This window comes from Choloepus didactylus, chromosome 4, assembly GCF_015220235.1.
Source record: "Choloepus didactylus isolate mChoDid1 chromosome 4, mChoDid1.pri, whole genome shotgun sequence".
NCBI lineage: Eukaryota > Metazoa > Chordata > Mammalia > Pilosa > Megalonychidae > Choloepus > Choloepus didactylus.
Window position 1 is genome coordinate 71,569,892 of NC_051310.1, and position 27,617 is coordinate 71,597,508.

The 27,617-nt window shown below is 37.3% G+C and overlaps 2 protein-coding genes across 10 annotated transcripts; both read right to left on the bottom strand.

Moving 5' to 3' along the window:
- Window positions 1–368: 368 nt before the first annotated feature.
- SNRPN (small nuclear ribonucleoprotein polypeptide N) lies at window positions 369–13,139 on the bottom strand. 3 transcript variants are annotated; one of them, XM_037832836.1, is made up of 8 exons: window positions 13,053–13,126; window positions 6,851–6,919; window positions 5,789–5,940; window positions 3,771–3,882; window positions 3,147–3,299; window positions 1,529–1,667; window positions 1,036–1,161; window positions 369–914 (listed from the first exon to the last, which is right to left on the bottom strand). In XM_037832836.1, exons 2-8 carry the CDS (start codon window positions 6,851–6,853, stop codon window positions 877–879), a joined length of 723 nt encoding a protein of 240 aa, XP_037688764.1. In that variant the 5' UTR covers window positions 6,854–6,919; window positions 13,053–13,126; the 3' UTR covers window positions 369–876. The 3 variants fall into 3 exon arrangements, with proteins under 3 accessions (XP_037688764.1, XP_037688762.1, XP_037688763.1); XM_037832834.1 differs by having other exon boundaries at window positions 775–914; window positions 13,078–13,139; XM_037832835.1 differs by having other exon boundaries at window positions 775–914; window positions 6,851–6,908; window positions 13,053–13,139.
- On the bottom strand, window positions 3,771–27,169 carry SNURF (SNRPN upstream reading frame). 7 transcript variants are annotated; one of them, XR_005216326.1, is made up of 5 exons: window positions 27,034–27,169; window positions 16,723–16,818; window positions 13,053–13,203; window positions 6,851–6,908; window positions 5,862–5,940 (listed from the first exon to the last, which is right to left on the bottom strand). XR_005216326.1 is itself a non-coding variant. In XM_037832838.1 (4 exons), exons 1-3 carry the CDS (start codon window positions 27,045–27,047, stop codon window positions 13,098–13,100), a joined length of 216 nt encoding a protein of 71 aa, XP_037688766.1. In that variant the 5' UTR covers window positions 27,048–27,169; the 3' UTR covers window positions 3,771–3,882; window positions 13,053–13,097. The 7 variants fall into 7 exon arrangements, 3 of the variants coding, with proteins under 3 accessions (XP_037688766.1, XP_037688767.1, XP_037688765.1); XR_005216325.1 differs by having other exon boundaries at window positions 5,872–5,940; window positions 6,851–6,919; XR_005216328.1 differs by having other exon boundaries at window positions 5,876–5,940; window positions 13,078–13,203.
- Between the last annotated feature and the right edge of the window lie 448 nt (window positions 27,170–27,617).

Below are 27,617 nucleotides of genomic sequence, written 5' to 3' on the forward strand. Positions count from 1 at the left end.
ACCTTAACAGCAAATCTTAAAAATCTCTCTCTTCACAACATGGTGTCTGATGGCTCCCCTGAACACTTCTAATTCAACATTTAGAAATGCAATTGGACATAATCATAATTTGCATGCCAGTTATTTAGGGTGCAAGTTAATTTTATTATTAAGTAACTACAACTTATTTAAAATATGCAATCCTCTGTTTCTCAGTACCCAGGCTCTGTCATTTATTTAGTTATTTAAAAGTAATACTCACTGTAAGGAATGATGATTAATCCAGGATCAGGTAACCTAACTGATCACACCAGGCACAAGGGGACAGTAAAAGCTGATCAACTGAGGTAAACTTCCAAAGAAAAAAGATTAACTCTTATTACAAATGCTTTGATTTAATGAGCATTTAATGAGTCTTATTCAGTATCACAATTTTCTTTAGTGCATAGGTGGCCTTACATGGTGTTTCATCCTATTTTCACTTCCCTTCAGATAAGGTAGTATAGCATGGAGCTAGGAGGGTATGTGAATCTTCGCTTGACCACTTAAATCTCCCTCATCATTAGTTTCCAGAAAGTTTATTAACCAATACCAATCAATGTACAAAGTGAAGTTAGGGAGGAGAAACAAATGGCACACTATTTTTTTCACAAGAACCAACGAGAAAATGGATTTAAATAAGTTGTTTAACAGGATTCATCTAGCTCATAATAACTTTAACCCCCAAATAATTGCAGTCTTCACTTTATCAACAAAATCAACAGGCAGTTTAATTACTCTATGCATTTATTATTTGCTAGTATTAATGCAGCAAAGAGGAGACAAAAAGCTCACAAACACTCTACAGTTTCACAAGACGCACTGAAGGAAAAAGTGATTAAAAGGATGAACAGTATCCTAGGGTCTTGGTGGACGCATTCCGGGGGGAGGTGGACCTGGAAATGAGAAAACAAAATTCCATGAGACTATTAAAAAAGAAGCAAATAAACATTCAGGTCCCTGGCTGCCACCGTAGGGCACACGGAGAAATTCCAGTAGCACCAGTGCCCCACTCACCTCGGATTCCTGGTGGAGGTGGTCTCAATCCTGGAGGGGGCATGCCTATTGGTGTCCCCCGAGTAGGGGGAAGCCCAATTGGTGGGCCCATGGGTGGTCTCATACCAGGTGGAGGAGCCATAATGCCTACAAAAGAAAAGAGGCACAAATAAAAGCCTCACGAATCAAGTATGCTAAGTTGATAGAATTTTGCCAAGGTTACTATTTAAAGAAACAGGCTTAGATCACAATGGGAATCTAACAATTTTCTTTGGCCATTACTCCTGTATATCATCCCCAACTCCAAAGTCTTTCATTAAAGTCTAGAATCCTGAAAAAGGAAAGCATAGTCTCCAAGTGACTAGTTAGGAACTTGAGGGGGGGGCCTAATTCTATGTCTTAAGAGTATTTTCAGTTGTCACTGTCTTAGGTTAATAAATACAAGCTGAAATCACAGACCCAAACCTGTACCTGAGAACGAAATCACTCTACTTCTTTTTCATCAAGCCCTTACCTGGAGGTGGGGTTGCTCTGCCCACAGGTGGGGGCGGGGTTCCCCGACCTGGCGGATACTGTGTTGGCGCTCCAGCAATGCTGGCAGTAGCAGCAACTGCAGCAGCTGCTACAGTGCCTCTTCCCTGGGGAGTCATCACCTGAGAAGGTATGGTCAGAAAGACAGTCAAGTTTCCAAACACAGAAAATACTTGAGGCTCATGAATTATTAAATTCTAAAGAATTACAGCAGTTTCACACTTTCCCAAAATTCTACCATTAAAAATATATTCTTGGCACACGGACCAAAATATAAGAACTAAAATTATAAAACTCTTTGAAGAAAACACAGGGGAAAATCTTCAGGACCTTGTATTTTGCAATGAATTCTCAGATGTGACACCAAAAGCATGAGCTACAAAAGAAAGATATATTGGACTTCATCAAAATTAAAACTTTTGTAAAAGGACATTACCAAGAGAGTAAAAAGAAAACCTACAGAATGGGAGGAAACTGTTACAAATCGTATCTGATAAGGGTATACAGAATATATGTATCAAAGAGATCAACAACCCCATTAAAAATTAAGCAAAGGACTTGAATACAGATTTCTCCAAAGATATACAAATGGTCGATAAGCACATGAAAATATGCTAAACACATTAAAGAAATGCAAATCAAAACCACAATAAGATGCCACTTTACACCCACTAAGATGGCTGTGATTTTTAAAAAGATGTGAAATAAATGTTGTTGGAGAGCATGCAGAGAAACTGGAACTCTTGTACATTTCTGGTGCAAATGTAATAGTGCTACCACTGTGGAAAACAACTAAAAAATTCCTCAAAAAGATACAGCCATATATCCTAGCAATTCTATTCTTATATGTATATGCAAAAAAATCTGAAACCAGGGACCTGAACACCGATGTTCACACTAGCCAACAGGTGGGAACAACCCGTGTTCAACAGGTGAATACACTAAACGTGGTTATCTACATACAATGGGGTATTATCCAGCTGTAAGAAGAAATTCAGTTTAATACATCCTACAGCGTGGATGAATCTTGAAAGCATTATGCCAAGTGAAATAATCCAGACACAAAAGGAAAGCAATTGTGATTTTACTTTTATGAAAAATCTAGAAGCAAATACATACAGACAGTAATTAGATGAGAAGCTACCAGAGGCCAAGGAGTGTGGGGAGAAGAATGGGGAATTGAGTAACTGGGACAGTTTGGTACTTGGATGAAATAGTTTTAGTAATAAATGGTGGTCATGGTGGCACAACACTCTAAATGTAATTAATGGCTCTCAATCACACACGGAAAAGGTTTAAAACAAGTTGTATGTTATAAACATTTTTAAAACACCAACATACCCTTTTCACATCTAATAATACTCCCTTTTCCATTTCCTCAGCCCTCGTTTATCCACGTTTCTCTTTACTAGTTAAGTAAATGCGGTGAGCAGCTATCATTAAAGGGGTTTAATAGGGCAATGGCCCTATTTGTCTCTCTGATGTCTCTGCAACATATGCTGCTGACAGTACACAATGCAGAGTCGGTTTTTTAATTCTCCTCAGCCTCGGGCTCTAAGCACCTTCTCCCGTTAGTATAAAAGCTTCGCCTGGTTTCTCACCTGTTGGGATGGTCCCCCAACCCCTCGGACTGGGCCTGCTAGTCCAGCAGGTGCCTGGGGAATTGGGACCCCAGCAGGTACCCCTCTGCCAGCTGCCCTCCCAACTCCAGGGCCTCCTGCAGCTCCAGCAAGTGGTACCCGAGCAATGCCAGTCTGAAATAAGAAAAATTACACCTTGAAACCAAATGATCCACCCAAGTTCTCAACAGCCTTATTCATAAAAAGATCACTCCCTCCCTACCCTTTCACCATGCCAACTCATCTACAATTAGTTCTGCATTCAAAGGAATAAATTGGGCTAGTGCACCTAGGAAGCATCCTGCCGATTTCCAAAATGCACATGCATTTGTCAAAGTATGAGCTCATCTACCTTTATGACCATACCAAAAGAAAACAAATAACGTCTAAACCTTATCCAGGTATTACCCAACAGAGAATAATTCATCAGAAAACCCTTAATCTCCAAGAATAGACAATTAAGAAATTCCATCAAGTGTTGAGCACATTTTCATTGACAAAGGTTTACTATAATGTGCCTCTAACTGCTATGCTCTGATTTGGCAGACATTTCAAATAATCTATGTGTCCTTCCACATCAAAGTTCTGTCCTGATCTACACCTTACATCTTTGGGGGGTGGTCCTTCCACAGTCATGGAAACCAAATTCTCCCCACGCAGTAACACCAAACCCAAAACCCGCTTTTCTTCACGCTCTGGCTGCTTCACATTCTTTGGCCTATAAAACATAAGCAAATTTGAGTTAAGTTAAAGATCCATCACTCTCTGAAATGTATACAGAACATATATATGCAGCACAAAGTATCAATTAAGAAATAACCAATACCAAGATCTTCACTTAGGCATCAAACAGATATTTCATGTTTCTGAGCTGTAGTTCTAAAAAGACACCTAAGAATCGGTAGATATATAAATATTAGGTACAGCCTGGTAAACAGTAAAACAGTGAAACTCTTTCCCTAGCCAACTTCAGTTTTTTCCAGAAAGTTTCCATTGCACACCACTTCAGCAAAACTAATTTCTTCTCTTTAAAACCAAAGAAAATTACATGGTTAAAACTTTTAAGACAGGCAATATTTTTAAATCACACTTAAACTAAATAAATCTTAATGACAAATAACAAACAACTGAAGGAATGGGAACAGTAATGGGGAAAAAGGCATATGAAATGATAAAGAAAAAAGGCTTTGGAATCAGATTCCTGACCTTACCATTTACTAAATAACCTTGGGAAATTAAACTGATAGTAGTTTCTTCAAATGCCAGTAGCCAATATTGGACTACTGTTTACTTCTTACATGTATTGTGTTTACATCACACTACATAAGTAAAAACCAACTGATACAATATCATTTTAAAATTCCACTAAATATTATAATAGAGAATAAAGCACAAATTGAAGGGTTATTTAGGTGAAATTATTCTCGTAACTTCGTCAGAATGCAGAAATCAAGAATATATCTGAAGCTCTAATCAAATGCAGTCTTTAATATTTATCAACATCATAAGGGTATTTATACTTTTAAGTAAAAAGGTAGATTATTTAAACGAAAATAACATTGATGCATCCACCATCCTAGCCATTTCTGAAATGTTCCAACTGGGTCTGCACAAAAAGATGGAGAATAAATAAAAGGAAAGAACAAGAAAAGCGAGGGTTTCTATTAATTCAATTGTGACTAACAACAGATTAGACTACAGCAGGCAGGGTATGTCAAACATCTTTTTTTTTCATATTTACAAACCAAAGAGAAATGAACATTAAAGACGTTAAAATTCTGCAAAGAATATCATTAACTGTGGAACTAGAGGAAATCAGTCTAATGTTTGAAGGTGATGCCTTGTAAGTCCTGCTCAAAAATAGGACATCCTTTCTGTCCAGATGTCACAAGCATTGATCCAATGACTTGGAATCAAAATCAACTGAATCAAAGATCTCAAATTTCCATGCTCCTGTTGCTAAAAAATGACATAGTCAAATGACACCCTGTTAGAAGAAGCTTCCCAATCACATGTGGAAAGAAGATATTCTGTGGAAAAGAGGATATCGTGTGGCAAGCCTTCTTGTTCTTGTGCCTTACCCCTAGATTGTTATCCCTAAGGTGATGGGCAGAAAACCCAGATAAATGAACATGTGGGGACATCCACATAAAAACTGAACACGATTCAGGTAACACAAGGGACATGCAAAGAGGCTGGCATTTTTAGAATTGGTCTTGATGATTCTGATTATTCTGACTATTCTAATTCGTCAATCATGAAGAACAACTGCTATTCTCTACCTTAACCAGGATTCCTCAGTATGAAAGACTGCCACAGAAACCAATTCCCTAATATTTTTCTCAACTGAAACATAGTATCATTTGTATTTGATCATACTGTATAATTTCATTAAAAGTAAATTCATGTTTGTTTTTACAAACTTCAAATAGTTCTGTGGGTGCAATGACTTCCAGACTGGGAGACTCTGATTCAATTTGGACATGAGGCCCAGAGGTTAGACAACAGAACAACATGTTACATCTCCTCTACCTCCCCCAGTTACCCTCCATTCCACCACTCCTGCTCTGGCCTTGGCTTCCCACTGCCTCTGCCTCAATGGCCTTTACCCAAACAAGTCTTACTTGATCTTCCTGAACTCATCACAATCACAGAGGATCAAGTTCATATGCTTGTCAAAAGCCTTAAAGGTGCCAATGAAGATGCGGCCATCTTGCAGGATACATCTCATCCTATAGTCAATGTGCTGTAGCATCTTGCTGCTCTTGCCCACAGTCTGGAAGGAGTGAGGTGAGAGTCAATCAACAGCTTGTCTGAAGCTAATTTAATGCCCTGCCCCATCTCTTCCTCACTCCTCTACCAATCCACACTAAGTCTCAACCAACCATGTACCCCTGCTCTACTTTCCTCCATCCCTCAGTACCTAATCAAGATACTGGTTCAAATTTGGACCTATGATGAACTTTTCAGAACCCCTCCCTGGGCAGTTTTCCCATCATAATGGTAACTGAGCCCGTTCCCTTTTAGAGTGCCATCACTCTATCCTTGTCTTTTCATTCTAATCCCTGTCTTTTCCCAAATCAAATCCCACCCTCCTACACAACCACTGATCCTGTGTATCATTTCTTCTCCGTTGGACACCACCTAAACTGTAGGAAATTCCTTCCTCCATCAAAAACTCATCAACCCAATGCAAACATGATACTCTTTCTTCCCCCAAAGTTATCTCCCAATTCCATCACATCCCAACCCCTATAAATTAGAACTTTGAACAACTGCTTCTCAACCTTTTTTCCCTCATTTTTGTCCTAACATACTTCATTTCTTAATAACAATGAAATTTTAATTGCTAGATATGCTGTATATCTATTTCTGTATGGTGCTCCTTTACCAGGCTATAAATCATAAAATCTAAGCTTTTTTTTCATACTCCATGAGTCTCATATCCTTCCCATTGAGAATGAATGCTCTGGAATGCCCACCAAGCCTTAGTCATCCCATCCCTCTGCATTCCAATCCTTTCTCTTCCTCTACTGGAAATGGATCCAGCCCCTACTCTGCAGTCAGGTTCTCTTTTTTTTTTTTTTTTTTTTTAACATTCAGAACCCAAAATCACCCCGCAACTTGGAAAAGCATTCTTTTGTACCCTACAGAAGTTTCCCATCCCTCTTCCCCAATCATCTTACCATGATTGCTGTTCCACCAAATCCAGTATCCTCAGTAAACTTTCTGGATCCTTAAGACCTAGGGGAAGGCTACAGATAAAGGTATGATGCAGGTTCTCCTACTAACAATGCAAGCTGGGCAGAAGCTTCAAACAGTAGATGCAGCCTGCAGAGGAAAGCATGTTCTAGCTGCACTGCAATCTACCTTTCTTTAAGACAGGCAGACAATCTTGCATGAAGACTACACATCAGACTTATTCAAAAACATTCCACCAAGTCAATTTAACTGTTTGCACATTTGACATACCTATGATTGATGAAATTCTATTTTACCTGTCAATTCTTCACCATGTCAAATATAAGCTTCATTTTCCATTCTCCAAAAACAACATTTTCCCTTTCCATCCTTATTTAAGGTAGTACTTCACTCTCTGGTCCGAAGATAATACAAAGTCATTTGTTTATCAACATTTTGATACCCTAAAATTTCTCCCTTTCTATGAGTGCTGAGTTAGTTGAAAAAAAAATTTCTTTGGCTGAATCAATTAATAATCCACTGAAATGTTTTCAACTGAATTGTTCCATTTTTTTCCCTAAATCTCCTTCAAAATGGTACTATGTAATATTTCTTCACCAAGACTCAAATTACCATATATCTGCTTAAGACTTCCTATGTCAAAAGGGGACATACAACCACTGAAAGGAACATGGGCAACTTTTCTTAGTAATTGAAGGAACAAACGTTATAACAAGAAGTTTTAATTTTCCCATTATTCTTAAAATAATGTTATTAAACATGACTAAAAAACTAGCCAGAAATGGAACAGGGTCTCAAACTTCTGTTTCCAATCATTAAAAAAGGAAACACAAGTATTATATTACTTTTGACAGAAATTTGGCTTTATCAATAAACGTAACAGATTACCATAAAGAAAATCTGACATAACTGTATATTTAACAATGCAACAATCTCCAAAAAATTTTTTCTCCACTATTTTCAATACAGAAAAATTGGAAAGTGTAAGTAAATAAGTTAAGCAAATTTTGATTCATGTAAATTTAGAATCATCTATTTCTGGAAGTGAATATGAAATCTACTGAATTGTGATGAACGGTAACAACAACATAATAAAGAGAAAAAGAGAACACTCTTTTCCATGTAGATCATAAGAGAACACCATAATATCAAATAGCTTAGAAAGGGTGTTAAGATGTAGGTGGTATGTTTCCCTCTAATTCCCAAAATTTGATGGCAATTATGTTGCCAAAATATGTTTAGGAGAACTCAGAGGGGTTCTACTGTCTAAAAAATAATTCCAATCTCTATATTCACATGCCTCTTCTCTAATCTACCTCACACATTGTTCAAGGGCACAAGAATTATGACCTTAGAATTATGATACCAACACCAGTAGGGATCTAATATTTATAAATCCATAAATTTGTATGCAAGAATCTCAGAAGGACTAAGTAAAGCCCCCTCAAATACATGAAGCTTTTGTCTCAACCTCACATAATAGTAAGATAGTACAAAGCTTTTAGAATTCCTGAATATTTCCATGGGATTGTTTATTAAAAATAAAGTCTAGACAATACTACCGATATACAGAACACAACCTCTCTTCTTAAACCCAGAAACACTAGTGTTTGACTCATTGGCAATTTTTTTTTTAATAGCACTGTATCTTTTAAGATACAGAAGACACAGTGTAAGTATAATATTTCTGATTGCCTGGAGCTGGGTGGCAGTCTTGAAGAATGAATGCAAGAGAGCACAAGGGTGATAAAAATATTCCAACACTAACTAGAATCAATGGATGTACAATTCTGTATACTTACTAAAATTCATTGATTTATACACACAGCGATGAATTTTAATGGTGTGTAAACTTTACATCAATAAAGCCATTTTTAAAAAATGTAAAAAAAAAAAAAAGTTAGGACTTTCAAATAAGGTAAAGTCATGATTATTTTTATATTGCTACTGGGACAGAAAAAAAATCCAGCTAAACAACCAAGACACTATTCCTTGACCTTACGACCTTACCACCAACAATGGAGGCATGCAGCCAGACCATGTGGCCACATAAAAGTGATTAATAAAAGAAACCAGTAGAGGTTTATGCAGATTTCCTAAGACTTCATTTAAAAGAAAAACAGTGAAAATTTTAAAAAGTTTTTTGACTTCTTATGTGAGGATAAAGGTAATGGGAACCAGCATCAAAATGTGCATTTATGGGAATTTACCTCTCTGATACAAGTTTAATCAGCTTACAAAGTTCAGACAAAGCTTTTACCTCCGGGTGCCAAAATATTTTATAAATTTCTGATCTAGCCTCTGTTTCAAATGCTCTATCTTACTAGGAATTTAGGTAAACACATTCCTATCAGCCCTGGTTCCTGGATTTTTGATGTATAAAACCAAGAGATCCAAACAAGACTTCTTTATGAAGTTAAGAGAAAAAAGGAAGATAAGGAATCACTGTGACAATCCACAACAGACCTGAAGCTGACTAACCCCTCACACACACTGTTGTTACACTTATCAGGTTAAGTACTAAATGCATCTGTGGATTTCAGTCATGGCCTAAAGAAGTTGAGACCCAGAGAATATAGGGACATCGATGTGAAAAAATAATTATTATTAAAAGACGTAAGTACTTGAAGAGGTATACATTTCACTCAGAACTCAAAAGAGGGGTTGACTGCCTGGAGAGGTTAAAAAACGAATCCCTTAAAATGGATTTGAAATTAGAGTCGGTTATCTTTTTTCCCCTAAATCTAACAAACCACAATCATGAATACTTATGTGAGGAGAAGATGGATGCCACTTAGAGTGATGAAATTTATCTACACAACAAGGAGTACAAAATATTTTATAAACAAGGAAGAAGACAGAAAGTACAAACACATCACACTACACTGATGAATTGTCATGGTAAATATCTTCAGTCCAAGGGGCACATAAGCAAATAATATGACCCTGGAATCCCTCACAGAAGCAGCAGTATTCAAGTTCAATTCTCAGAATTGGAAGTGTAGACTTTCCAATGATCAAACTATATTAAAAATACAAGACTTCTTTAGGACAAAGGTAAATTATCATGGCCAAACTTTGCCAAAGCAAACACAGCAAATGTTATTGTACTAGTGGCTTAATTAAATCTGTTAAAATAACAGAAAAAAACACATACTAAAAAAAATTTAACAGGAGAAAATACAACTATTTGGAAAATATTCATCCACAAAGAAATCTCAACTAAACCACAAAAAGATAACAGTATTCCTTAATTAGAACTATTTATTTAATAATGATTTTTGATGACAAAGCTCATGATTTCTTAAAGCAATAGAGCAAAATAAGTCATAAATATTTTTACCCTCAGTCTTAACCTAGTAAGTTCTTAAATACCAAATATTTTAAATAAACTACATAAAACTGTTATTCATAATAGCTTAGCAAATTGGAAAAAAACAACTGAAAACAGGGAGAAGGGAAAAGTAAATTGTAAAACATTCAGTAAATGGACTATGATTTAGTCATTATAAATACTAATCATGAGGACTGTTCAATAAAATGAAGAAATGTTATTGATACACATTTGTAAGTCGAATAAATAGAAAATGAATTAGTTTACCAGCATGACTGAAACTAACCACGTTTTCAAAACCAAAGCAAATGGATAAAATGACTGAAAGTCAACCTAATGCTGTGGTTGAGATAAATATAGAAAATCTTTGGTTTCTTTTCCCATTTTGCTTTTTTCTTGCCGGCTTTAGATTAGCATATAAAAAAAGTTATCAATTGTTAAAGTATCTTAATATCTAAAAGGAATGTTATCAATTTTTAAAATTTCTTAACATCTGTCCATTTAGCTATACAGAGGTCTTCAGCATGTTTCTTTGACCTGACCTTCACTCAAGCAACTGTGTTCTTCCCACCACCCCCACTGGCCCCACCTTGGTGTTTTATTCTTTGACCTACATCTCCACAGCAGCATTCAGCCAACTTTTATTTTAAAGGGACAGATAACAGTTTAGGCTTTCCCTGCCAATCAATCTCTGTGCCAATTATTCAAATCTGGCACAGTAGTGCCAATGAATGCAGTTAGAGACCATACGTAAATGAATGGACATGGCTGATACTAATAAAATTTGATTTACAAAAGGCAGTGGACCAGACAGTTTATAGACCACCTGCTCTGAAGTAATCCTAGTAACTAGTAGAACTAGGTCTCTAGTAACTAGGTAGAACTAGGTAGAACTAGCCATGGAGACTAGAACAAATTCTGATAATTGAAAAATTAGATGGTTCTACTTACAGATTATAATGTATGGCTTAAATAATATTATACTTAGTAATTTAACAGATGATGTGACTTTAACTGAAGAACCAAAAAATATCCGGGTATAATAATCAATTGTGCCATATGGCCCCGTCATTCCCCTTCTAGGTATATATCCAAGAGAACTGAAGATATCTGTACACCAATGTTCATAGAAAACTTATTCAGAATAGTCAACAGGTAGAAACAAACCAGTGTCTGCCAAATGATGTGGTATAAATATATAAAACAGAATATTATTTGCCTCTAAAAAGGCATGAAGATCTAACACATGCTAAAGCATGGAAGAACCTTCAAGACATCAAGTTGTGTGAAGTCAGTCAGACACAAAAAGACAAATACTGTATGCTTGCACTTACTTGAAATACCTGTAATAAGCAAATTAATTGAAACAGAAAGCAGATTAGGAAACCAGGGGCTGGGTGTGGGGAAATGGGGAGTTATTGCTTAATGTTTGCAAACTTCGTTTTGGGTGAAGAAAATGTTTTGGGAAATGGATAGTAGTGATGGTAGCACAATATTTAGAAAAGAATTACTATCACTGAATTATTCACATGAAAGTGGTTAATTTACAAATCTCGGGTTTTGTATGTTTCCACAAAAAAATATTTTTTTAAATGTCTATTATCTACTCATTGAAAAATGCCCTTACTCTGGGGAACAGGTGAACAATTATCAGATATCAATATCTCCTTCCAAGTCCAAGAAATTACTGAAAAATGTTGGGTAAAGGAATCAGCAGGGCAGGATTTTCTATTCTAGAAACTTTGCCTCCTTAAATTTAAAACTGTAAGTGGTAGCCAGAAGCAGGCCCAAATAATTAAAGTTGAAAAGTCATATATCAAAAACAGTAAGAAAAAAATCACTTATACCTAAGCCCCAACTTCCTCTCCCATTTTCTTACATTAAATCCTATGTAATGAGGGCATTCTACTCTTAAGAGATTTAAGAGAATCTTAAGAGATTTGAGAGAATTAAAAAAATTACAAATGAGAAAGATAAAGCACTTTACTAATCTAAAATTTTGAGTATCTTTTTCCCAATAATGTAAGTAATCAACATAAAACAGACTGTAAATAAATCTGTCATACTGAAAAATCATGGACAATATCTTTATTACACTGTGTGCTATGGAAATGGGAAATACACTGGTGAAAAGAGATAGTAACAAAAAGACAAATTATAAAAATGGCCTAATTAGTAAATAAGCACGGAAACATCTAGCTTCTCTAAAATTCATTGCTAATGAAAGTGAAATACATTTATAATTCAGTATGCATAAACGACATTGTAATTAAAACAAATGATTGTGAAAAATGTAATTCGTATTCTCACAATTTTTTCATACAATGATAATAAAATGCTTTGTAATGTCAAGTTGGAAACTGCACCACAAGTTCATATAGCTTGATTAAATTTATTTTCACATCTGCATATATGAAGAAATGATCCTATCTAAAGTTTTATGCAAAACTATTCATTGGAGCTTTATTAAAACTACAGCAGGAAAAAACAAAGCCCCTCACAAAAGGGGATGTTAAAATATTCAGTAGTAGGATATTCAATAGACATTTCTAATGAAATATTTTAATTTAATCTTGAAATTAAAAATCAATACAACAAAAATAAGCATAGAACTACCTAAAAAGCATGCAATTTAAAGACCAGAAGACAATAGAGAAACATGACAAAATTATCAGGGTAGGAATATTAGGTCCCGCTTTTATTTTCTCAACACTCTGAGGTGAGATTATCACATAACATTTTTTAGGAAAAAAAAATTTTTCTTTCTACCTTTCCCAGACAATTAAGTGAACCACAAATACTCTATTCTTTAATGATTTAGTTATACCTTACATTACTGCATCAGCTCTAACCTGAGTTTCGCTTGGAATCAGCTACCTTGATGTTTCAACACTGCTTTAACCGCCTCTTGGTGTCTCAGCTAAGAAGGCCTGTCTCAGTTCTGCCTGGAAATCCACCACAGGTACTTGCTGCTGCTGAGATCGCCTCTGGTACAACTGACACCTGGACAAGAGGAGGATACATGCATATTCGTAATCAACAAGGAGATGAGTTATCTATATAGATGACATCAAGAAAGAAAAAGTAGAGATCCTTACATTTAAGGAGATCCTCATTAAGGGTAGGAGCATTCCCTTACCTTTTGAAGCAACTATAAAACAGGAAACAGGCAGAAGCCTGAACAACAGGATGTTCACAGAACTGAGGGATATGGCCACCAAACTACAAAACCAAGACCTGCTTTAGGCTTATCAAGTCCAGTAAAGACATCATCAGTACCACATCCATTGTTCACTTTTGCTTTCTAAACATCCTATCTGGGAACAATACTTTATCATCTGGCTGACAGGTGTGTTGGTTGGGGAGGGGGTTGGCAAATAAGGCATTTTCTATAAACCTTTAAGGATGTTATCCGCGCTGATCCTCCTGAAAAATCACTGCCTAAAATAAAGAACTTTCAGGGTCAAGGTTGTTTAAGGGCTCTCAAACCATGTGACCTACACCATCTATTAGTAAGCAGGGAATTCCAGAGAAAAATTCTCAACGTAACCCCATGGATTAGTAATCTGGCTACAATCTAATCTTGGGGAAAAGGAAGACAGCTTGAAAGTTACAAATTTCGCTGGCTAACAAGAAAAGCCTGAAAACAGCTACCAGCAATATCCCACCATATCCCTCCCACCCTGATTCTACAAATGCTTCATTAAATTTCTGAAAGGGTAGAACAGGCTGCTATTTGTAACTAAAGAAAAAAATCATGCTGAATATTCGAAGTCTGACAACATTTTAGTATTTATATTTGCAAACATTAGGGATAAACTAAAACTACAAAAAAGACTCAAATAAATGACAAAAACAGTCTATTATATAATGGGCTGAAGTAAATCTCTGATAATCTAACAACCTGCAGAAAAGCAGGTATAACAAGTCAGAACCACCACAAACTGTAATATTATGACTAAGTTCTAGTCATTTTTCCAAGGTTCAAAAACAATTTTTTGTTGTTGATCTTTCATTCTGTCTTGTCCCCACTGCCTCTGAGGCAACAGGTGAGAGATAACATACTCTTCCCTCCATGTCTTTTCAGTCAACTGTGATATTATTACCCTACAGTTAGCGTAGAATAACTTTTTAAGTGCAGATAATGACATACTTATGTACTTATCCTTCTTGGGATAGGAGGGAGGTCACACCTACCACCATATTAGCTCTGAGAACCAATCAGACAGACTGAAGAGATTCTTTCAAACATGTCCATTTCCAATTAAATCAACCTGAATATATGGACTTTTTACTATGTAAAACCAGGCTTTTTCTTTAGGGTCCCAGTCAGCCTAGGTGTTTCCACAAAATGTAAATGGCAACTAAGTGGATGGGAGATAAAAATGGTTTGGCATCAAGGGACCCTGCTATGGCAGAAAGCAGATACCAAGCCTAATAACAATTTGAAAAAAAAACACCTGCTAACAAATACAAATTCCTCAAGCCATCATTTTCAAATATTTTTCTAACTCTTAGAAAGAGGACATTTTTATTTTCAAAAGAATTGAACAAAGAATATATTTACCAAAATATTTAAACTGCTAGTCCAATAGGAAGAGAAGGTAAAAAACTGAAAATATGTATCTAATAGGAAAATTGATTTTTATGTTGTAAATTCATCATTATATACATTGAAAATGTTCAAGAAAAAAACTGATAAAAGGCATAAATTTGAAAGAGAGGAACAAAATAGAAATAGTATTAAACCAAGTAATACAGGAGAAATATCATAAAGGTATGTTTTATCACCAAAAGTAAAATTAAAAATTTAGGAATAATACTTGTTCAAATTAATTTCTCTTAAGTCCTGATGACATTAAAATTATTAGGAAAACACTACACTTAAAGGATGCAGTAAAGGCCACAAAATATTTTACTTGAGCCAATAATTCAATGTTTCTGAAATAAATCAGATATTACACACACACATGCAGTTTAATTCTGAATATAGGGAAATTTGATCTTAAGAAGATGACTATATTGTATGCAAAAAACATTACAAGGGTTCAACCTGCAATCCAACAGAAAACTAAGTGAAGTCTAAGAAAATAAGATGAAGACTATATAGTATTTTGTCATAAAACGCAGAATATGAATTTGCAAAGAAATTCAGAGGGGTGAATAAAATAGATTAAGAAGACTCCACCTCTAAACCCCAATTTCCCTCAAATTTAGAAAACATCAAGAAACAGGAAAGAAATTTTACAGCACCAAAGAACAAGAGCTGGTTTGGTGACATACCTACCAGAAGACAGAGTACCCATCATTTGGTTAGAAGTCACTGAACTTCTATTAATACTCATTGTTGGCTGGGGGAATATTTTGTTTTGCCTTGCTTTGGTTTTTATTTCTTCATTTTGTTTTGGATTTTTTGGAAGGAATGATGATAATTCTTTACAGGTGGTACTCATATAACTCCTCAAGGAACACTGACACCCAATGCTCACGTTTGGGAGAAGGTGAGAGATTGATGGATGATTAAAACAAACAGCTATATCCATGGAGTCATCCTCAGAGAATCCTAAGTACATGTATTCTTAGAGTTTAGAGACCATCAATCCTGATTACCCATTCCTATAATCCACCCACTCCCATCTGGGAAAATTACACTCTTCCCCTAATTCAACCCTCCCCCACTCAGATCCATCCCCAAATTCAACATAAATGGGGAAGCCCAGAAAATGCCACTTATTTCTTCTTCAAAAGCTTCAAAATATTACTATAGAAATGAACAAATAAAAGATGCCTAACGAAGGCTTATCTTGACCCCAAACCATGAGGAGAACACTAGCTTCACTGGCCCAGATTACCGCTGAACTTGATGAGGACTATAACATGGCTTCTTCACCCTCCACCAAGAACACCCCCATCACAATCTCTCTAAACTACCTCAAGTTATGTCTATAAATGCTGAAAAGGGAAATGGTACTTTCTCTAGAAGACTGAAGAGAGAAACAAAGATTTTACCATATAAAATAAAATGAATAGGAAAATAACACATTATAAAGGACATTACACACACAGTCATTTATAAAATACTCATTCAAAGCAATTTCCAATTTATAAAATACTCAAAGCAATTTCTTTGCCCTTACTTATAATTCCAAATGTGCAAAAATGTTTTTCTTAATCCTTTGTTTTGAATTTTTTTTTTAATTTTTTGATAAAGTTTTTAACAAAATGTGCAAAAACTCATACAATTTTTCACATATGAAATGATCAAATAATTTTAAGACAAAAAACGCTACCCAGTGATACCCTAAAAAATTTTAATGGCAGTAACAAAAATACAAAATTCAATATATACTCAGTATGTATCAGGTCATTAAAAATGTTCTTATTGTTAAGGTGAAGTTGCCCTTCAAAAAACCAAACTTGTAAATATATAAATATGTGTGTGTGTTCCCTAAATACAGAGGGAAAAACAGAAATGCATTTGGATTCTAACCTGAAATGGTCCTCAACCCAGGCTGTACTCACTCTTGGTTGCTCAGTGAGGCTGTCCTTCTGCGTTTGACTTGAACTTCCACCTCTGGCACGTGCTGTTCTGTCGTGCGTCTCAGGTGTAAGCGGTCCCTGAAACAGAAAAACAGGGATTTGTTTGATAGAATTCACCCACTTATGAAACAATAACATCATATTTAAAGGCTATATGTAGAACAATATTTAATATAATGAAATGTTTAAAGTGTCTACAATCTAATTAAAACAAGGCAAAAATTCAAAGGTCTTGATCTACCAACAGTCAGGATCTGTCCTAAGCCACTGCATTTATCCCTCTAGCAGCCCTTTCACATCCCACCATACACACACACACACACAGAAACACCCCACCACCAAAACAGTACTATTTTGAGAGATGGTTTACGAAAATATTTTATCACAAATATATACAGATCATTTTGTATAGTGTGATAACAGAACATAAAATTTAAATCACAAAATGTCTACTGAAGCTACCTTCTATGCAAATGCTGCTTTGTTAGGATTTACCAAACAAAATAGTTGCTCAATGAGACTGAGCATGAAATCTCCCACCTGGGTTTTCCATGTTAGGAAGGAAATGCAGGAACTGCTTATATAAAACTGCTTATATAAAACTGCTATCCAAAAATGCTAATTCAGGCAGGACAGAAAAAAAGGCATTTCACAAAATATCACACAGAATAATAACTCAAAGGCAGAATTCAAAGGACACACCATAAAAGCAAATTCTCTGAAACCTATTTTTTAAATGTATTAGTTTATCACTATGAATAACGTAAGTCAGTAATTACTTTGAATAACTGGATAATGAATCAAAGTATCTCAAATGGCTTACTAAATACTCCTTGTTATTTAATTGCTTCAAGAACCTTTAATATTCTAGTCAAACAATAGAAAAGACCACATAAATCATTTATACATATGCTTTAGATCCTTAAATCATGAAATTACCATTTAATACATTGCCAATTTGGGGGCATTTGGATTAGGCAATAGATCCTTAAATGACAAAGTGAAAGAAACTGGAGAAAAATAAATAAACCAGACTTGCTCAAAGTGAAGAAAGAAATTTCCTTCAAAGGACACTGTTAAGTGAAAAGACAATGGAAGAATTGGAGAAAATATCTGCAAACCATAGAATCAGATCCATTTTAAGAGTCTATTATCCAGAATACATAATTATTATAACAATAAAAAAACACAACCTAATTTAAAAGAGGGTAAAGGTTTTGAATAGACATTTCTCCAGATCTACCAATAGCCAATAAGGACACGAAGAGATGCATTTCATTAGGGAAATGCAAATCAAAAGCACAGTGAGCTACCTCATCAAACCCCAAGAGTTGTGAGATGTTGGAGAATTTGGAACTCTCAGTCTGCAGCTGATAATGTAAAATGGGAACATTCTGGCAATTTCTTAAAATATTAACTCAGCAATTCCTAACACAATAATCAAGAAAAATGAAAACCTATGTTAACACAACATGTACATCAACATTTATAGTAACATTATTCATATTAGCCAAAAAGTGGGCACAACCCAAATGTCCACCATCTAATGAACTGATATAAAAAATTCAGTTAAGTATGATACATCAGGTCAATACAATGGACCATCATTCAGCTATAAAAATTCCACTTAAATGAAATGTTAAGGACAATTCCACAGAGACAAAAATGTAGGGTTCTCAGGGGCTGGGGAGTAAGTGGGAATGGGAGTGACTTCTAATGAGTAAAAGATTTCATTTGGGGATGATGAAAACGCTCTGGAATTAGACAGTGGTGATGCTTGCACAAACTTGTGAATATACTAAAAATCATAAATTTTTGTACTTCAAAGTATGAATTTCATGGTTTATCAATAAATAGATATATATATACATGGCCACATGGTCTTTGTGAAAGATTTTGAGTAATTAAAAAAATAAACTGCACTGAAACACTCAAAGTCGGAGAGTATCTCCATTGCATTGTATTATGAAGCTACCAACTTCCAACCTACTTCAACACAATTCTCAGCGATCCTCAGAATACAAACTGATGACCTCTGTACAGTACACCTTGCCAAGATACAAGACGCAGCAGTTACCTAAGAAGGAAACCCCCCTTTCCCCATATACACACACACAGGCATACCTCAGCACATTATTTTTCCAACCAAACAAGTTGTAGAAGCTAAAAAAAAAAAAAAAAAAAAAAAAAAAAATCACTGCATACCCTATTTTAATTTGCCAGATTAAAATTACATTTCATGAGCCTGGCCCTGGCAGTGAGGGACTGAAAATGCCTACTTGACCAAAAGGGGGAGGAAAAGAAAGGTAACAAGCTGAGGTCACAGTGGCAGAAAGATCCCAAATAGAGTCGAGAGGCTATCCTGGAGATTTCTCTTACACAAGCTCCAACTAGACATCTCAATTGGCCACAGCATGCCATGCCCTTAACAAAAGTAGTCCCCAAATACCTAGGTCCCTACCCGATATTCTATAAAAGATTCACTCACTAAGTTTTATCTTTCAGATATTTAAATCCATTATAGCGTTCCTACACCAGACAAGTCCTAAAACCCAGAGGCAACAACCTCTCTAAGATCAACTATCAGATGTGGCCCCCTTCCCCATCTTGTCGACATCCCCATATAATATGAACAAGTTAGGGTGCTCACTGCCTAGACACCCCTGAAGATGAAGAAAGAGATTAAGTGAGAGGAAGGGGTAGAAACAAACAAAAGATTTAACAAAGATCTATGAATATTGCAACTTTATATATAATTATATATACATATATATATATACATATATTTGGATGCTGGGGTGTTGGAATGGCTGGAAGAAGGTAAATGACATGGTGGAACTGTAGTCTATAGCATCCTTTGGGATTTGCTCTATAACTGCTTGTTGAATTGTGCCTTGAAGATCTTCACCTTTCTGCATATACCCTGTATTGTGCATAATAAGGAAAGAATTGAAATTGTGGAACTGTAACCCTTAACAATGTTTGAAAATATCTATACGACTGCTTGTTGAGCTGTACTTAAGAGATGACACCTTTCTGAATATATGTTATATTTTGCAATAATAGAAATGGCTGAAGTTGTGTTACTGTGACCCATGATATTCTTTGAGATTTGCTCTCTACTTGTGAAATCATACAAAGTTACCACTGTTGTGTATATATGTTAAAGTTCACAAATTTATAAAATGGAAAAATTATATTTCAGACTCATAAAACTTCTCTTTAAAGTCATGATTGCTAACAATTTTTTCTTTCTGTATCTTATTGTATGACTGCCAAAATTTTTAAGACCCAAACCTCTTGATGAACTCATGAAAAATGAAGACACTTCACCAAAAACTGCTCTGAAGCCTATAATAATCTGAAACTCATCAGCGGACCCCAGATGGAGTGTTCATACAGTCTACCTTATTTTGTGGCTGGATATGCAGCAACAAAAATGAATGGACTGAAAACATGGAGGAATCTTTTTAAAGTGTTGGTTCACAAAGTACAAAAGAACCAAAACAGTGCAACCTGTGTATATAAAGTTCAAAAACCCAGCAAAATTATGTATTACCCTGATATAGTTATATATAAACTTAGGAGTATTTTAAAAGAGAACAATTAAAAATTCAAGATGGTCATTATCTGAGGGGAAACATGGGGATAAAATAGGAGGGCACAAAGGTACATGAAAGTTATTGGTAAATGTCATTCTTAGCTTGAGTGGTGGGTCACAAATACATTTAATAAATATCAACAAATATGATACAATAAAAGCTATCATGGACCACTGATGTCACAGACCATAGATTATGATTAATCCAATACTGTGTAATTAGAAACACCAGTAACAATAAAAAAAGTTAATTAGAAATCCTAATGCAGGAAAATCGTTAAATTCTCAAATCCTTTACCCATTCCCATCAGTTTGATCAGGTCTGAGAACACAGGGTCTTTGTTGTTTAATTCTTCTGTACTTTTCTACCAGGTTCTTGTTGCTGTGCTTCCCACTATGCCTAATCTTCTCTACCAAAAGAAGACACCAGAATGAACCGCTCCTATCTTAGCACAATCCCTCAATGAAAATGAGTCCCCAAAGGTGAAATAGAGGTGGGGAGAAACATGATCATTTCTAAACCTAGCTGTCAAGATAGGAAAGAGCTAGTGTGTAAAAAAAAAAACAAAAAACAAAAAACAAAAAACACCACACACTGTATTAGTTCAATATTCCAAATCCACATATTTTTAAAGGATAAGCAAAATCAACTACGAACAGTTTTACTTTGAAAATGTTGACGTTTGCTCTAGATAACTTCATGCACATGAACATACACATACTTTTAATCTTCCTAACTGCATCTCCAAGCCAGAGACCAATCTTTCAGGAAATCAAGAATTTAAGGGGGGAAAATGATGTTTTATGTAAACAATGTTAATTTTTTGTCCCCCAATCACTTTCATTAAAAAATAAAAGTCTAAAAATACATTGAAAAGCAAAGTGATAGGCCCCTACAATTTTTTCCCAAACTACCTAATTTTCTGTAAAATATTTTATTATGCTTCAAATCGAAAAAAATAAAAATTCAACTAAGATAGCAGGAAAAATACAATTAAAAATTAAAAAAAAAAAACAAGGAGACAATGTAAGATCCTACTATTATGCACCCAGCAAACCCCCTGTTCTGATTTAGTCATCTTAAACTAGGGTCCCTTGCTAATTTGTCCATCCCTTGACTATCCTCTTCCCAGGTAAATTCTGGAGGGAAGGCTGAGGAGGGACTGTTGGGGGAAGGGGGAGCTAAGAAAATTTTTAAAAAAAAGAACTAATGTGACAACACCAATTATATGCAACATATGACTCTCGACCAGATCTAACAGTGGAGAAAAAAAACTCAAATGGACTTTGGGACATACGAAAAAAATGTAACATGGACTGAAAATTTATATCAATGTTAGCAATTCTTAAACTCGACAACTGTATTTAAGGTGGTTACATAAGAGAATATCCTTGTTCTTAGGAAATACATGAAAGTATTGTTCAAGGAATGAGATGCATACAACGTACTCTCAAATATTTAGAAAGCTGATAGATAATGGGTGAGTCTGGGTATCGGGGGTATGTTAGAATTCTCTGTATAGGTTTTGTATTATTTTTGCAACTGTCCTGTTAAGTTTGAAATCATTTCAAAATAAAAAGTTTAATGGGAAAAAATGCTAAGGATTACCAAAGTTAAAATCTGAACTGCTTTTTGTATTAGAGATTTCTATATGCTTCAGTTGAATTCTATTAACAATGTATCCAATAAAATATATTTCTGCTGATCAATAACAGTGTCAAGAACAGAAACATGAAGATACTTTCCAGAATATTAAAGCAAAGCATTTAGAAATATGTTAATATTTATTTAAAATACAGTCAAGCATGTATCATAAGATTTTCAAAATTACAAACACTAAAAATATTTAACTTTGAACAGAAAGTGGAGAGAGGAAACTTCTTAGAAGTGTAATCTTATTCTTGAAAATGCAACCTGAAATAAATTTTTTAAAGGTATGATCTTTACCAGAGTAATCACACTTCCAAAAATTATCTTACAGAAAAATTATCCAATTGCTTCTCAGCCTTTTGGCTAAGATCAAGTGTAGAAATATTATCCAACCACAATTGCTTATAAGAGCAAATAAAACTAAAAAATGAACCCACCAAACATCTATCAATATATTTGACATGGTATTCAAAAAATGAATAATAAATCCAAGAGATAGAGCTATTTAAAAATAATCCTAAAACAATAAAAGAAATTGATACAGCTGTGTATGAGCAAAACATTGAAGAAAAAAGTTGTAACATATTATGTGTAGTATAATCTAATTTTTATAACAAAACATTAGTAATAAATATTTTAATATAGGCACAAAAACTCCTGGGGGAGAGTCCCTATGTGGGCTCTCTCTGAAGGAAGCCAGGTCACTTGGCTGACCTGGTATTCCCTGCTCAATGGCACAGCTGGCCACTCCACTCCACGCAAGCTGTCAAGACTGGATATTATTTCTAGTAGTCATAACTAACAGAAACTTCCCCCATCTTGATATATTTGTGCTCTCTTTGAATGTATGAAAAATACAAATATGAATATTCTCTGTAATTAAATATAAACATTAAATAATCTTACGGATATCCATTTTCAAGGGAATCTGCAGTCATCTTCCCACACTGGTTGCAATGACCAAATGGATAATCACCCAACAAACTCTAGTAGAATTTTCGCCAAATATTTCCAACCCTAGTCTACTTCAAAATTAACCTATCTGGAGCCCAACAGACTGCAACTCACTATGTTACACACAATTTCAGTCCCCCTTGCAAATCCCATTCTGCTTACAGCAAAGGAAAAAAATTTCTAAAAAAACAGAGATACCAACCCAGTATCCTGAAAGTGAAAAATAAAGTCTACCTCTGAGGTTTCAAATTTACAGTACTCAATTTAAAAGAGGAAATTTGACATAGCACCTAAAATTATGTTGCACAAAGCACTGAACTCTCATCCTTCTCTTAGCTCTTTTGCCCCAGGGTCTTCAAACCTTCCCAGTTCGACCAATGGCATCTCTCCATAAAATAGTTTGAGAGGAAAGCGGGAAGGAAATTTTGTGTCAAAGATCTAAAGATGAAGATGCAGTCACTAACAGCTATAGCTAAGCTACAAATCCTCAAACTTACAAGGCATTTAATGACAGCAAGTAAAACACATACTTTGAGTCCCACAATCACTTGGAAACTTAAGATGCCGAAACCATAAGAAAATCAGTGCCTGTTAAAAAAAAAGAAAAGAAAAAAAAAAAAACAAACAAACTTGGGAAACCATCAAAACAATAATTCTGGGACATCTAGCATTCAGAAATTGCAAGACAAGAGAAATAACTTCCATGCTCTACCTTAACCAGTAATAGCTCTCACTCAAGCTTCCTGCCTCTGGGCCAGAAGTGGAGAGGAACAGGAAAGGAGAAGGGCTGCCGTAAAGTGCCTTCCCTCCTTTGGCCAAAGGCCTCTCCCATTCTCCAGTGACAGAGTTCTAAAGAACACTGAGGAAAGATCAGAAGTGACACTGGCCCTGCTACAGTGAAGGCTTTACCAACAGCCTACTTATAAGAATGCTTTCTAAAAATAGTTTAGCACACAGGCCAGTGTCAAATACACAGCTATAAGGGTAGGCCTTGAAATGTGAAATCTGTTGGAGACAAATGTGGGCACAGTAAGAAAAGGAAGAGAGAAAATAAGGAATAAAGAAGGAGAGTAACCATAAATGGGAGGAAACAGTTCAGCAATGAAACACTGGACTCATGGTATAGGGAAACAAAGAACAGATACTATTTTACAAATAAGCTCTGTAAATTAAAATACCAAATACTACCTTGCCAATAAAAATTCCTTGACCAAACTGCTTTGGTTTAAAACCCAGGAAGGGCCCATACTCCCTCCCTATTAAAAAAAAAAAAAAAATCCTTATATTGAGCCATATATTCACAGGGCAATGTAGACCCTGAAACTTCAGAGTTTAAACAAGACCAGGCCAAGTCCAAAGAGTCCATCATCTTGGATTCCTGAGTCAGAGACCACAAAATGGCGGACTGGAACAGCCATCTTGGAATAGTTGAATTAACAGAAGTTAGAGCAAAATAGAAAAATATGAAGCAGTATCTTCGAAAATCCATTAAAGAATTAGCACATAAGTACCACGTGCAATATGAAAGACCACTGCTATTTTTCAAACTATTGGAAAAGAGAAGAAATTCCAAAACAAAGCTTTCCCACTCCCTCAATTTAACTCTTCCTTATATTTTCATTCCAACCAAACACAACCAGACATACTAGTTATGAAACAAAGAAAAATGGGAAACACATGAAAAACCTACAAGGGTAGAGGCAGGAACCTAAAGAATAAAAATGTCAAGAGAAAATCAAAATGAGGGAATACAGGAATACAGAAAATTGCTCTTTTATCTTTTCTCACAAAATTTTCATAGTAGCTCCGACTTCAAAAATTATCCATTAACTTAAAAATCTGACTAAGGGCACGAATTCCCTGACCCAACCCAAACCCCCGGTCCGAACTGGATTTTTTTTTTTTTTCCAGTTTTCTGATCTCCTCTCCTGTGTAAACCCAACTCACAGCTCTCAAATCCTACAAGCCTGGGAAGGGCCAGTGTTTGTCTCGCTCACACCTCAAGGCTGGACCATGCACCAAACCAACGGTTTACGGAAACCATCCATGAGTCAGGGTTCCGAATGGAATATCCAGAGATTAAGAAGGATGACATTCTTGAAGTTTCCCCAGATGTAGAATTATCAAATCTGGAAAGTGGAAATCAAAGGGTACCAGGAAAGGAGCTGCATATAAGGTTACTCCACTTTGAAAACGGAGAACAATTAAACTTGTGCACAATACAACCAAGGGAGAATTCATGAAATGGAAAAGTAGACCCTTTCTGGAAATAGGGAAAAAAGATTTAAAATATCCTGCAACAGCTCTATCATTGATGGAGGCTGCCTTGAGCAGCATAGCCGGTAATGGGGTAGGCCATGCCCTCCTTGCCCCCCAGTCCCCAAACTTTCCCCTCTATTGCAGAAAAGGAGGGAGTGCAGTACAGTTGTAGACTGTACTAATCCCATGTACTCACTCCGCCTCACTTCTTTCCACCCGCCCCCCACTGCAGCACTGTGGGGAGGGGGCAGCCACTGATCGGCAGAGGCTGCACAAAACCGTGTCCTTGCTCCTCACTGCGGAATAGCGGAAATTGCAGGCCATTGTCCCAGTCTGGGGGGAGGGGTAGCTGCTGTCCCCACCAGGTGAGGCTGAGGCTGCACAGACCCCTCCCCCGCCTGCCCCCAGGTGGGGCACTGGCAGCTGTATCCTCTGTCATCCATATGCGCATCCCCACACCCTTCCCCCACTGCGGAGCAGTGCAGAGGGTGCAGTTAAAATTCCTGGCAGGTAAAAGTCTGTGCTGAGACGCCCCTCCTCCACTAAGGAACCGAGGGGAGGGGGCGGGTCTCGCCCCTTCCCCCCGCGCCTGCGCAGACCCGCGTCTCTGCAGCAGCCGCCATCTTTGAGGAACCGCACAATGACGCAGGGCGGCGCAAGCGTCTCGGCGCTGGAACCTGCGTTCTAACACCGCATTTCGAACACGAGCGAAGACAATGACAGCAAAAGGCACCCAGCACTAGAATCTCACCTCGGCCTTCAGGGGAGACATGAAATAATCTATGCATGCTTTCCTCTAACTTTTTACAACACAGCCACAAAGTTAAGAAACATCTCTGCATCCACCTCTTCATTTTAGGGGTATGCTGGTTTAAAAAAATCAAGGTCAGACGCCACAACAGGCAAACTCGAACGGGTAACAGAAAATTGACCATTCTCATTTTTCTTCGGTGGGGGTAGCAGTGCCCTTTTACAGACTAAAGGCTTCATTTAACCCTTTCCTGGGCAACCTAAATGCCCCTTGTCCTGCAGATTTGCCCATCACTCTGCCCCCTCCCCATACACGCCCACTCCTCCCCACCAGGACCACCCATTCGCACCCTCTCCACAGCCACAACCACCCCACCAATGCCCCTTTTCTCAACACCAACGTGGCAACTCCCACGTCCCCCATGCCAGCGCCATCCCACCCCTCCCTCCCCCCTCCCCACCATCATGGCCACCCGCCGCCCCTCCCCCATCCCAGCACCACCCAGCACTGCCCTTCGCAGTATGGCAAACCCCACCTCTACCTCTCCGCCTCCCTGCCACCTCCTCATCACCACCACGACCACTCCACAGCCCCATCCCCCTTGCTGAATCAACTGTCCTACTCACCCTCCCCTCGCCCTGCCTACCTCACCTTGTGTACCCCTCTACCACACCTTCACCATGGCCACCCCAACAGTACACCTCGTCCTCCCAGCTGCCACGATCACCCCTTCCCGCCACTGCAGCTACCATGCTGCCTCCGCCCTTTACTTTGGCCACTGCCTCAGACCTACCGGACAAAAAGGCGTCCGCGCCAGGACGCGACGAAATGGACAGGACAGGCCGCGACAGGGCAGGTCAGGCTACGACACGTCGGGTGCAACAGGGCACAATGGGACGGGTCATAAAGCGAGAGAAGACAGAGAAGACACTGCAGGGGAAGAACGAACTGAGCGCCTCAGCCTCCCTAGGTGTCCTCTCCGGTTCCCCAGAACAAAGGATTTTAGGGCCCTTATTTCAGATTATCCTTACAAATCTGAGCAAATTTACACGCCTCCCCCCCCCCCGCCCGGCTTACCTGGCCCGCTCCATCGCGCCGCTGCTGCCCGCTCCTCACGCCAGTGCGTGGAGCATCTCCGGCTGCCACTCTGCTCTGCGCTGCACTGAACCCACAACTGCGGCGCTGGGTAATGCCGCTCGCGGGTCCACCTCCTCGCGCATGTGCACAGCTGCCTCTGTGGCCCGCTGCGCATGCGCGCCCCTTTGCCGCAGTGCCATGGCGCGGCTGCAGTGCAAAGGTGGCCGGCACCTTTGGTGACCGGAATGACCGAGGGAGGGGGCGCCGGAGCCCGGCACCTGCCGCGCTGGGTTCCTGAGAAGGAGGCTCCAGAACCACTAGCGTTCCACAGCCACGTCTTCCTACTTTTAAGTGTGTAAAATATTTGGGAAGTCACTCTTGGTACCCCAGCAAATCTTTGCAGGTACAAAGGCCAGTAATTCTGATCTACAATCCCCCTACTGTCTTTATATAAACTAAACCAGTAAAGCCAGTTTGGAAACGTTACATTGTAGCAACACTACTGTCAGTACAAACATGCCAGGCACTTTGCAACCCTGCTTAGAAAAAAAATACCTTTATGTATAAAAAGATGCTACATTGTT